General features: G+C 45.8%; 1 protein-coding gene across 1 annotated transcript in view; it reads left to right on the forward strand.

The window, feature by feature from the left end:
* Positions 1-470: 470 nt before the first annotated feature.
* NT5DC3 (5'-nucleotidase domain containing 3) overlaps positions 471-13,359 on the forward strand; it is a 64,584-nt gene continuing 51,695 nt past the window's right edge. Inside the window, exon 1 of the mRNA XM_046646194.1 lies at positions 471-729. Coding sequence (XP_046502150.1) covers positions 528-729 — 202 coding nt within the window. The 5' untranslated portion in view covers positions 471-527. The remainder of the gene's footprint in view (positions 730-13,359) is intronic.

Genomic DNA, 13,359 nt, shown 5'->3' on the forward strand with positions numbered 1-13,359 from the left:
GGAGATCCAGAGGTCACCTTCTGAAGCCGGGGCCAGAGGCGCCCTGTCAGTGCGGCCAGAGTCCTGGGGGACGGCCCCAGACCACGGGAGGAAGGTGCTGCGGACCTCGGCGGCCGGCGCCGGGGCCACGTCTAGTGGCCTAGGGCCGACAACGAGTCATCCTATTCCATGTGGCTTCGGCCTAACCCGGCTTCTGCCCCACCGCACGGCCACCTCCGCGCGCTGCAGGGCGGGGAAGCGACCGCAGCAGGCTCCGCGCTTGGCCGGCCCCGCCCAGGCCCCCGCCCCGGCCCCGCCCAGGCCCCCGCCCCAAGCTGGGCCGGACTAGGCCCCGCCCCGCTCAGGCCACAGCCCCACTCAAGCCCCGCCCCATTCAGGCCCCGCCCCACTCAGGCCCCGCCTCGCGGCGGCCGAAGGGGCGGGCCGCGCCGCCACGTGTTCCGACGCAGCGGGCCGCCAGCCGGCGGGGCTGAGCGCGTGCAGAGGTCTTGCCGGGTGGCCGCGCCCGCAGTGGGGCGGCGGCGAGCATGGCTACGGCGGCGGTGGCGGTGGCCCGTGGGGCCGGGGCGAGGGGGGCGGCGGCAACCCTGCGGGGCGGCTGCGGGACTGCGGCTCGGGGTCGGCCGCGCGCGGGCCCCTCCCGGCCCCTCTGCACTGCACCTGGGACCGTCCCGGACAGGAAGCGCTACCTGTGGGAGCGCTACCAGGAGGCGAAGAGGAGCACGGACGGTGAGTGCGGCGGCGCCCCCAGAGCCCCGGTACTTGGGGGGGTCCTCCCCGCCGGGCTGCGGCGCCGGGTCCCCTCCCACGCGGTAACCCTCCAGCCCGTGCCGGTCCCCCCCAATGGTGACCCTCGGTCGCCCTCACCCCCAACCGCGGGCGACATCGCCTCTGCAGTGCGATTGCGGGAAACGCGGAAAAATGCGCCTCCAGAAACTTTGCAATGCTTGCCTTTCTCTTGGGAAAACTGCTTTATAAATTTTTGGGATTTTGTAGCCAGTAATCTGTATTGGAAGGGCCTTGGGCTCTCCCGGGGGGTCCACAGACATCTCTTGGGAGGCGGTCACCCTCACGCACCGTTAGGTATTGTTATTAACAAACAGTGATAATGCTAACAGCCGGAGTCCGGCAGGCGGCGGGTTACCCGGGAGCGGGGTTGCCGGGCAGGTGGCAGTGTCCAGAGGCTGATCTATTTTCTTTCTTTCTTTTTTTTTTTTTAGGAGATAGGGTAAGATTTGCTGTGTTTGAAATAGGAGGGGGTCTAGGATGGGAGTTGTGGGCTGTCTGTTAACCTCAGTGAGGAGGGGGTCCAGGAGTGACTCCTTTATGGCCCGCTGAACATAAAATCTGCTTGGGTCGGTTGTTACTGGGGGAAACGGAGAGACCGAAAGAGAACCGAGTAAATACTCGTGCCAGGCACCTAGATGGTCTTCCTGCATTCTTCCCATACCTGCCATGGGGGTGCCACATCCGCATCCTATAGATGGGAAAGGCGAGACTCAAGTTTAAGGATCCTTAGTTGGCCAAGGTCACACCTTGACCTCAGGTCTGTCTCGGCCCCTAACCCACTGTCCTGTTTGCTGCGCTCCTCTGCCTTCCCATAACAGCTGACCGTTTGGGAATTCGTGTAAAGGGCCGGTGATAATCCATGGGCCCACATCTTTTAGGGAAGATTTAGAACCCCAATTTGTATACTGATTTTTTGGTCGGGGGAGAGGTTGAGGTGGCACATAGAGATGGGGAGAGCATAGTTGGTGAGAGAGAACATTTTGTAGGATCACATTTTCCATCTTTTGGCCAGAAGTCACTTTAATGAAAGAAAACAAGAAGCTTATTTTCACCAATTGGAATAATTTTCTGAGGGAACTCCAAGTGGCTTGCAGTGCAGGCTTCTGTGAAATAGGGCTTCTTTTCTTGGTTTTCCTTTGCTCCGAGTTCATTTTGCATCAGTTTTTGAAGTGGTTGTGTGGTGTGTTGGAAAGAAGTCTGCCTTTGGAGACATCCGAAATGGCAGGATCTTAAATGAAAGAAATATAGATTGTCTAACCCAGCTTTTGGGCAGGCAAGACTTTTTTAATTGAAATTTGAAATTGAGAGACTTGTATATTTACATGCAGTTGTTAAGAATGAACACAGGGAGATCCTTTACCTAGTTTCTCCCAGTGGTAACATTTTGCAAAACAATAGCACAGTATCACAGCCAGGGTGTTGACATTGCTGCAACCCACAGAGTGCATTCACGGCTCTCTCGTTGTACTTGTATGTGTGTGTGTGTTTTGTTCTGTACAGTTTTATCACATGTACGTTCATGTATCCAGCACCACAGTCAAGATACAAGACAGTTCAGCCCAAGGATCCCTCATTTTGTCTTTGAAACCACATCCACCTCCCTCCTGATGCCCCGTGAAACCCTGGGGCATTATCTGTTCTCCATTTCTACAATTTTGTCATTTCAAAAATGTTACATGGATGGAATCATACAGTATGTAATCTTTTGGAATTGGCTTTTTTCTCACTGAGCGTAATTCCCTGGAGAGTCATCTACGTTGTCGCGTGTATTGTGTCAGTAGCGCACTCCTTTTTGTTGCTGAGTAGCATTCCCTGGTATGGATGTGCCATGGTGAACCATTGTTTAACCACAGCGAGCTGTTTAACCACAGTTCACTCATTAAGGGACATCTGGGTTGCTTCCGGTTTTTGGCTGTTACAAGTAAGGCTGTGTACAGGTTTTTGGGTGAGCATATGTTGTCATTTCTCTCAATGCCATGCCATTGCTTGGTTGAAGGATAATGTCATATTTTATGAAAAACTGCTGGCAAAAATATTTGTCATTCTTATTTTATGGACAAGATTTGCCGCTTGCAGGCTGTGAGACCCTGGGGAGGTCGCGAAGCTTCAGTTTCCCCATCTGTAGAATGGGGATCCTGGTAGTACCAACATCTTAGGATCGTGGCCAGGAATGAGTGAGTCCATCCGTGGCAGGTGTTCAGAACAGTGCCTGGCAAATGAGACAGCTGAGGCATTGGGTGCTGAAGATCAGCCTCAGCCAGAGTTTGGACTTTGGTGGGTGGTGATCCCAGCGGGATTTGGGAATATGACAGCTTGAGGGAGATTTTGAGGTTTATTAGCTCTGTGACCTTGGTGGCAAGTTACTTTCTTCCCTGACCTCAGTTTTCTCAGTTGTAGTACGGGGATAACATGTGAGGATTTTTAGGGTGGGTTTGGCGCCCAGCAGATGCTCAGTAGAGAGTAGCTATTGTTAGTGGTTATTAAATAACTCAGTCTTAGACACTTGCTTAGTAAGGGGTGGAGGTGGGTTAGTTAGCTCTAGGGTCTAGGTCTCCTTCAGTTTAGGGCGGCACCATAACTAGCTGGGTGGCCTTGAACAAGCCATCTGATCTCTTTGACTTCGGTTTCACTGTAGAATGAGGCCACTGGACTAAGTAACGTCTAAGATCTTTAGTGGTACAGGTCTGTGAATCAGGTTTCAGCATGCCCCATCCCATCTTCATGCCCCCAGCACATGCACATGTGGTTCCTGTCTCACCCCTGAGAACACAGGGGCTTTGATTTGACTTTTCCTTCTTTGCTCTGTCTGGGGCTGAGCCTCCCTCACCCCCGTTAGCTGAAGTCTGTACGATCTATGCACCCGGCTTGCGTTAATTCCCCAATCATTTATTGAGTATGTAGCAGTGGGCTTAAAGGCTGTTAAGTCACAGACAGACACATCTGAGAGGGTGGGGCCCACAGTGGCTGAGCACCTGGCGGTGCCAAGCTTGAGACCTGTGTTGCATGGATGGGGAGACTGGTAAACAAATAAGTGACAGTCCAGCTTTGGGGAGATAAACAGCAGGCTCCATGGGCTTGGGCCCCGGAGCAGATAACTGCTCAGGGATGCGGGGGATGCGGGAAATGCTTCTGAGGCTGACGCTTTGGCTGTGTCTGTAGGAGAGACGTCAGAAGAAATGCTGATATTCATACAAAAACATGTAGTTTCTTTTTTTTTTTCCGGTTTACAAGAGGACAACAGAATTTTGTTTTCGTACTTCCTGATTGTTGCTTGCTGGCCATTTGATCTCTTGTCGTAATCCTAACAATCCTGTCAGGTGTCTTCCCTTTGGAGGGTCTCCCAGAACGAGGCCTGCTCAGGAAAGAGAGGATTTTTACTTTCTGTTTTACCCTTTCTTTTCCACCCTTCTTTTTTTTCCATTTTAATTTTTAAAAAGTTTTTTTAAATAAGGTTCTTTATATTGGTTTTAGATTTACAGAAAAATTGTGTGGTTTCTCTGAACCCTAAAAGCAGTTTCCCCTATTATTTGTCTCATGAGACTGTGGTACATTTGTCACAATTAATGAACCAATATTGATACATTGTCAGTGTGTATCAATATTAACTGAAGTCCGTACTTAATTCAGATTTCCTTAGTTTTTAACGTAGTGTCCTTTTCTGCTTCAGGATCCCATCCAGAATAGCACACTTCATTAATATTTATGCATCCTGTATCAAACTGAGCTCTAAGAAAAGGTTCTCTGTATTTTTAGGAAAAGAAATATTAGTTTATAACCTCTAGCAAAAATTTCCCATAGAACTGTGGTTCTCACCCAGATTTTTTTGGTCACAGTTTAGGGAGAGGGGCTGCTGCTGGCATCTAGTGGTGGAGGCCAGAGATGCTGCTAAACATCCTACAATGTGCAGAACAGTCCTCCCACCCTCCGAAGAATAGTCCGGCCCCAAATGGCATTAGTGCCAAGGTTGAGAAACCTTGTCCTAAAAGGGTGAATTCTAAGAAATCATCGTGCGATTATAATGTAAAGGGATGGATATATTTGTGTGTGGTCTGTTATTGCCTGTTATCCTGCATGTTGTGTGCATCTTCTTTGAACTTGATCCCTGACTTTCCCTGAACTCTCATCAGATCATTAGCCTGCTCTGTTAGGTACAGAATGGAAGTACCTGAGTCCTCTAAGGAGACTTGCTCCAGCCATGCCTTTGGCGAGCCTAGTGGATTTCCCCCTACTTTAGAAGTCAGCTCAGAGCCTGGTCTAGTTAGAACGTTTGGCTGGGGCTATGAAGTGTATTAAGTTGTAGAAAGAGCTGTGGGGATTGGTGTGAAGTGTTAGAAGCTTTTACAGGGTGTTGAAGGATTTATTCAAAGTTCTCAGTTGAGAGCATTTAATGTTCAATCAGAAATTCTGTATTTAGTAAGGATTGTGCACAGCGCAATGAGGTAAGCTTAGTGTGTGTGGAATCAGCATAAAATGCACACCCCTCCCTCAGGGAACTGCACTGGGTTAAGAAGATGCCTGTGAGATAATTTTTTATATTAGGCCAGTGTTTCTCAGACTGTGTTGCACCATCTTCTGAGAGATGTTAAAGAAATGTGGAAAGCATGTGTTACAGAAGCTTCTTTACACGTGGGCTTATCAGAGCCTTTAAAATGCATGACTCTCCAAGAAGGAGGATGTGGATATAGCACTTCCCAAGTCAGTTTGACCATGGAGCCCCTTTTTTGAGATAATAGATCAAAATAGAGGCTCTCAAGAATATACTTTGGAAAGTTGTAGTAATTTGGGTAGCAAGAATGTATATTAATAAGACCCAAAGATGCTTGATTGTACAACCCTATACTTTTTCTCTGCTACAGGGATATAGAATAATGGAGCCAGGGACCCTTCGTAAATCTGGAGAAAGCTGTGTATTCTGTCTTTACAAAGATAGACAGATGTGCACAGTTACAAATGACACAAGCACACGCGCAAACTATTATGTACGTCACTTCAGGGGTTTCCAGAGCATCTTGGTCTCATCTGGTGAAGCTAGTGCTCCTAAAGCCCTCTCTCACCCTTCAAGAGAGTGGGAAGGACTGACGTATGATGGGATGCTTATGGAGGCAGACTCAGCATGGGGACTGTTTTCTGGATTAAAATTTGCGTATGAGATCAAGAAGTCTGCCCAGAATGACGGCAAGTTTTTGGCCTGACTTTTACTTCTGAGTGTTGAGTGTTTCTGTAACTCGTGGCGGTGACGAGGTGATCACCAGCAAAGAGGGAGGGGCTGAAATCTAGAATTCATCGTCCTCTTTCACTGGGGCATCCTGGGTAGCATAATTAAGAAGCAGAAAGAGATAAAATGTAAAAAGGAGATTAAGTGATAATTTTGTTGCCAGCCTTTGAAGGTAAGTAGAATTAACATTTTTTTTTAGTCGTTTCAAACTTGGTGGCACATCTGAATCACCTGGGGAGCTCGTTCGCAGATGGAGAGTCCCAGGCCCTCCCCCGGAGATTCTGCTTCATCAGGCGTGGAGCTAGGGCCCAGGGTTCTGTATTTTCACGAGCTGGGTTTGGAAACCAGTCTTCTCCTGAGCTCTTGAAGATGTGGAAACAGATATCCTCTCTGTTTCAGAGTTCTTCTTTTGGATTTTGGCTTCTGGCAAGCTGGTAGACTAGATGGGTAGTCCACAGACCTTTTTGTATGGGATAACTCACATGCTGAGAAATATACAAAGACCTTTCTTTTGACTGCGTAGCTGAGCTCTGAGAAACTGAAGTGAAAGCACAGGGACTAAAAATGAAGAGTGGCGAGCCGCTCTGAAGGTGTCACCGTCCCGGGAGCGTGGTAGGGCTTCATTGGCTGTGCCTGCTGGGAGCGAACACACTCACTGCCTTGGGGACACACGTGCACACTGTCTGACACTCTCCCCTGAATCTGGGCCCCACACACGGCTGCCTTCCATGCAGGGAGACAAGAAGGGAAGTTGGCTCTCTTGGCCTGTACTCCAGATGTTGTTCTATGTGGGTGGGGAGGTTGTGGGAGTCTCCCTCTGACGCTGTAATCACAGGCTAGTGCTCACATGGGATTGGGTTTGAATTTACTCTGCTTGTAATCTCAAGATGAGAAATTAACGAAGAGTGATTAATTAACTAAATGATCCCAGCATGATAGTGTTCTGGGATTCCTGATAGAAGCAACTGCAAACTCGTCATGGGTGAATAGCCCTTCAAATCAGGCCCAAATGGAGAATGGAGAGATTGGTAGACAGGTGAGTTAATCTAAACAAATATTGGCAGTACAGAAATCAGTGCAAAAGAGAGTGGGAGAAACAGAGAAAAGCAGGAACTATCATAAATTGTGATGGTGGAAATAATTCCAACTATCTCAGTAGTCATGATAAACTCAGGTTAGAAAGACAGATTGTCAGATGAGATATCAGAAACAAAACCTACCTGGCTGCTGTTTATAAGAGACACACTGCAAAACAAAGATGTAGAAAGGTTGAAATTAAGAGTGGGCAAAGATGATCTTGGGCAAATGCTAACCAAGGAAAATCAGCAAGTGTTAATATCAGATGAACACTGAAATGGCGTTGAAAGGAGATAATGTTTACTGAATGAAGAGTGGCAGAGTACTGGCCACGGGCCAGATCTAGCCTGCTGTCTCTTTCCATATATATATATATATATTATGTATTTTGCCTCCATTTGTGCTGCGATGTCAGAGTTGAGTAGATGCAACAGAGACTGGAAGGCCTGCACAGCCCAAAATACTCACTAACTGGCCCTTTGTAGAAAATGTATGTTGGCTCCTAAACTAGAGCTATGCGTATATGTCAACGTGGATGCCTCTCACAAAAATAATAGTGAGTAAAAAAGGCAATTTGCAGATGTATACCAATTATAAAAAGATTTGAAAACATAAAAGGATAGGTTGCTTGTAGGGATCCACATGTATGGTAAAAGTCTGGAGAAATCCAGGAGGATGATAAAGACCAAAATGAAGGCAGCGGTTCCCTCTGCAGGAGGAGGTCGAAGGGGAGGGCTTCAGCGGTTTCTTTCCTAAGCTGACTGGTGGGGATGTGAGTTCCTTCGAACGGTGTTTATACCTTGCTTTGTGTTTTAAAAATAGCATGATGTATTTAAAAGTCTTCTTTTGTTTAGGCATATGATATTGATGATCCTGTGGCCACAGGAAAAAGTAGCAGAAGGGCTTATGGGAGAAACATACCACATAATAATTTTCACATTTTCAGGTAGGGAAGAAATTCCTAAGATGGGAGAGAGCTAGAGGGGCCTGGAGAGGTCCTCGAGTCCAGTCCTCCGCTGGAAGAAGGAATCCCTTTTTCCATAGCCCTTGTTAGTGGCCGTCTGGCACCTGCTTTACTTTGCCATAGGATCACAAGGCTGCAGTTTTATTTTGGATGGCCTGTCTCAGAAAATAGTTCTAATTCCCCTCCCATATGGTGGCTGCTTAAATATGAAGATGGCGATCATACATCATCACTGTCCCTCCCCTCGGACTTCACTATTTTGAAATCTTGCTTTTGCGTTCACTCTGGTTTGTCAATATCCCTTTTCTCCATATTTGGTCCTGACCACGGGAAGTCACATGTTGTCTGATTGGTTCAAAGTGCAGGGAAGCAATCAGCTCTTCTGTGGTGCGCATCGTACTTCTGTTAGAACAATGTCCAATGTGGGTTAATTCACGTGAAGTTTCCCATCAGCCAGATCCAGACTGTGTCAGTCCTATATTGACAAGATCTATTTTAGAGGAAGGAAAAAAGGAACAAAAAGCTTTTAAAAAATTTCTTTATAATTTCCCACTTGTTAAAAGAATGCGCTTAGCCAGTTGGAGAAGAGCCCTGTCTCCCTCTACTGCTTGTTTATATGCCTGTCACACATTAGGAAGTGCTTCAGAGAGAAAGATCAGTTTTATTTTTACTTTTTAAAAAAGTTCAATCCTGCACATTATGTAGTTGAGATGTTGCAGAGAGAAAGAGAGGTGAGCTGGTTGATCAGGCTGGTTTTTTTTTTTTCCTTTGGTGAGGAAGATTGGCCCTGAGCTAACATCTGTTGCCAATCTTCCTCTTTTTGTTTGAGGAAGATTGTTGCTGAGTTAACACCTGTGCCAGTCTTCCTCTGTTCTGTATGTGGGACACTGCCACAGCGTGACTTGATGAGTGGTGTGTAGGTCCATGCCTGGGAACCCCATCTGAACCCCAGAACCCTGGACCACTGAAGTAGAGTATGTGAACTTAGCCACTATGCCACCGGGCTGGCTCCCAGGCAGGGCTTTATAGGAAATTTTTGTGCTTTAATGGGTTGGTCCTTACCTTTGAAAAACTCATCTTTTTCAGTTTACTAGGGTTTTGAGGAGCTGTTTTGTATTAAATGAATTTATAAGATATTAGTATATAAACTTGAATAAAATTTTAGTTTGTGTTTAGAAATATAACTCTCCAAGTAGATTGGAATATTTCTTTTGCTCTCTTGAGCAGGAAAATCTACTTCAGAAACACAATTAATATCAATATCAGAACGTTGTTTGAGTTTCCATTTAATTTACCAGATATTTTTTGTGTATCATCCATGTGCTGGTTACGTTAGTTATAATAGCGAGCAGGGCAGGCATGGCTAGGGTAGTTTTCAAACGTTTTGCTCTCAGGACTCCTTGACACACTTAAAATTACTGAAGATCCCCAAGTTTTTGTTTGTATAGCTTATACTGATAGTGACTGTATTAGAAACCAAAACTGAGAGATTTTTAAAATATGCATTTATTAATTTAAAGTAACAAGAAATCTGTTACCTGGTAACATTAATGACATACTTTTTTTTTTTTTAAAGATTTTATTTTTTTCCTTTTTCTCCCTAAAGCCCCCCGGTACATAGTTGTATATTCTTCGTTGTGGGTCCTTCTAGTTGTGGCATGTGGGAAGCCGCCTCAGCGTGGTTTGATGAGCAGTGCCGTGTCCGCGCCCAGGATTCGAACCAATGAAACACTGGGCCGCCTGCAGCGGAGCGCGCCAACTTAGCCACTCAGCCACGGGGCCAGCCCCAATGACATACTTTTTATGAAAAGTGACTATTTTGTAAAATAAAAGAACTTTAGAAGAATGACATGGTTTCACCTTTTTGCAAATTTCTGTAATGTGGGGATTAATAGAAGACAGCTGGACCCTCAGATCGGCCTCTGCCTTCAGTCTGTTGCAGCATCAGACACCATGCTGGAAAGCTCCACTGTACGTTGCTGAGCGAACGAGTGAAAAAGGCAGATCGTCTCTGTACTAAATTCTTATGGCTCCTGTAACAAATGGCCACAAATTTAGTGACTTAAAACAACGTAAATTTACCGTCTTGTACTTCTGGAGGTCAGCAGTGTGAACTGGGATTCACTGGGCTAAAATCAAGGTGTTGGCAGGACCGCGTTCGTTTGGGGGGCTCTGGGAGAGAGGGTTTCCTTGCCCTTTCCAGTTCCTCGAGGCTGCCTGCATTCTGTGGTCTAGGGCCCCTTCCATTCTCAAAGCCAGCAGTGGCCGGTCGGCCTTTCTCACGTGGCATGCCTCTGACGCTGAGTCTTCTGCCTGCCTTTTCCACACTTAAGGACCCTTCTAGTCACATTGGGCCCACCTGGATAATCCAGGATACTTTACTTTAAAGACAACTGATAAGTAGCCCCAATTGCATCCGCAACCTTAATTCCCCCTTGTCCTGTAGGGCAACATAGTCACAGCCGCCAGGGACTAGGATGTGGGCGTTATTCTGCCGACGAAATTTTAGTATTATTATAAAAATAGTTTTGACCTCAAAGATCCCCTGAAGGGGGGAGTGCGGTGTGGAGGGAGGGTTTCCCAGCTCATGCCGATCTAGGAAAAATATTAGTTGAGTGGATAAGTAGAGAAACGAAGAAGGGACTGGCGTTTATGAAGCACCTACTATGTGCCAAGTACTCTGCCAGGCAGTCGACCTACATTGTGTTGTTTGACAGCTGTGCAACTGTGGACCACTTCCTTCTCAGCCTCATTTTCTCATCTGCACGTCAGGAATAGCAGTATTGACCTCTCAGAGTTCTTGTGATGTTAACTGAGGTAGCCAATGAGAAGCGTCCAGTGCACTGCGCATGGAAGGCACTGACGTTTGTTCCCTTCCTGCTTGCTCTGTACTTCGGTGAAGTCTTGAGAGTTTGCTGAGTATTTGGTCTTTTGACAGGATTAGATTTTCTTTTTCTAAGATGTTTTTTCCTTGAAACAAATGTGCTTTTCTTTTGAGCACGTACGTTTGTTTTTTATTAAATGACTTATCTTAAGATTAGGTTGTCATTAAACTCTCGCTATACATGCAGTTGGCCCTCGGTGTCCATGAGTTCTGCTTCCGTGGGTTCAACCAACTGCGGATTGAAAGGCCTGCGGTGGATGGTTGTGTCTATACTGAACACGTACAGACCTTTTTCTTGTCATTATTCCCTAAACAGTACAGTAGGTTTAACAGCTATTTACGTAGCATTTACATTGTGTAAGGCCTTATAAGTAATCTAGAGATGATTTAAAGTATATGAGAGGATGTGTGGAGGTTGTATGCAAATACTGTGCATGTTATGTAAGGGACTTGAGCATCCGTGGATTTTGGTGTCCTCAGGGGTCCTGGAACCAAGCTCCCTCGGATACTGAGGGATGACTGTAATTTTATGTCAAATTACGTGTAGTTCAGATTTCAGTTGCATGTAGTTTTGTGTTTGGAACTTCAGGAAGCATGCTGAATTTCTGTGGATCAGTCAGAATTACAGATATTCCTTACAAGGTAATGAGAGGTGTAATTTTAAGTTTTGGTGGGAGTAGTGTAAATGTCATATGCGTTATTAATTATTCAGATGAGTAATTCCATTTGTCGTGGATTGATTTTCCCTGGAGGTGATGCAAAATATCTAAACTAATGGACAAATGAAACCTTCTTTTTCGATTAATAGATGCAATAAAAATGACTTTGGAGTTGCCGCCCCTCTGGGGGCACTCCCAGCCTGTGTTAAGTTCCTCTCATCTCCGCCTGTCAGCGTGCCGTCTCTCGGCCTCCCTCACTGCCTGTGCTGTTGCTCACGACAGAGTTGGTGCTTTGCTATTTTATTTATGTGTAATCCCTCTGCACAGTGCCCTGTATGGTGTCTAGCACATAGTAGGTGTGTGGTAAGTGCTTATTGAAAAAATTCCTGCCAGTTTAGTAAGTGGAAAACCAGTTCACCAAAATACTACGTGCTGGATGATCCCATTTATATAAAATTCTAGAAAATGCAAATGAATCTGACAAAAAGAAGAATAGTAGTTGCCTGGGGATGGGCAGGAGTGGAGGGAGGGGAAGGGAAAAGATTCAGAGGGGTGCAGGAAATGTTTGGGGCTGTTCCATGTGCTCATTGTCTCTATTAGGACGATAGCTTCACAGGTGTATCCATGTTTCAAACCTCATTGAACTGTATCCTTTGTGTGTAACTTATCCATCATTTGTACCTCAATAAAGCTATGAAATGGAAACAAAGAACTAAGGGGAGGAGTCTGGTTTGGCCTGGCTTGAGTCGGGTGCCTACCCCGGGGGTGGGACTCCAGGAGTGGTCCAGCTCGAGGCAGGTGTCCCACGCTGGACCAACATCGACGGCTGGAGGGGCGGGGCAGGGTCCCAGAGAACCCAGGACTTGTGTGTTTAGAGGTGGGGGAGGGTCACGTCTTATCTAACGGTTGGGGTGTGCTGGGCGAGGAACCCCAGTGATGTTCCCCTTCATTGTGAACAGGATTCCTTGCATGCTTGTTTTGTCTGTTGTGAATGGAGACAGTGGCGGGGGATGTAGATATTGCTTCACCTTAGAAAGAAAAAGTCCCCTATGCTTTTTTTTATATATTTTTGATCTATATGTACACTTTAAAAAGAAATTTTGAAACCTAGTTGTTTTCAATCTACATGTGAACTTTTCAAAGAGAATTTGAAGCCATGATAAATATGAGATAGTTCATAAAATATTTTGAATATTTATGAATATTCATGAAGTATGTGACTATTATGAAATACAGCAGAAGTTGAGAGTTGGTCAAATTAGGGAAAAACAAATGTTTTAAATCTGCTCTAACTTTTGTTGATGTAGGAACATTGAAATATATTACAAAAAAATAAATGGGACCTTGAGCTGGTATCTTGCCTCATCTTCATTTTCCTCTTCTGTAAAGTGGGCATAGTAACATGTTAAGTGAGGTCTGTGTACGTTGCTTCGCATGGTGCCTGGCACACAGCAAAGGCACATGGTCGTTAGCCACTAGGATAACTTGTTGGTCCATTGAGTGCTGGGAGATGCACAGAAAGCTTGGTGGTGGTATATGGGGGAAAATGCAGGCTTTCCCTCTCTTTTCTTGTAAGCTCTAAAATTGTCTAGAAAAAAAAGTTGTTTCTTTCTCCCTTTTTTCCTCCCCTTCCTTTTTCTTCTTCAGGGATTTCAGCTCTGTATATTCTTTTTTTTCAGAAGAACAGCTTGAAGTCTAGGACATATACCAAAAAGGAAAATCCTAATTAATTAAAGAAAAATGTCATCTTAATGTCTCTGGGTTTATGGTT

Source organism: Equus quagga, chromosome 19 (assembly GCF_021613505.1).
Source record: "Equus quagga isolate Etosha38 chromosome 19, UCLA_HA_Equagga_1.0, whole genome shotgun sequence".
Classification (NCBI taxonomy): domain Eukaryota; kingdom Metazoa; phylum Chordata; class Mammalia; order Perissodactyla; family Equidae; genus Equus; species Equus quagga.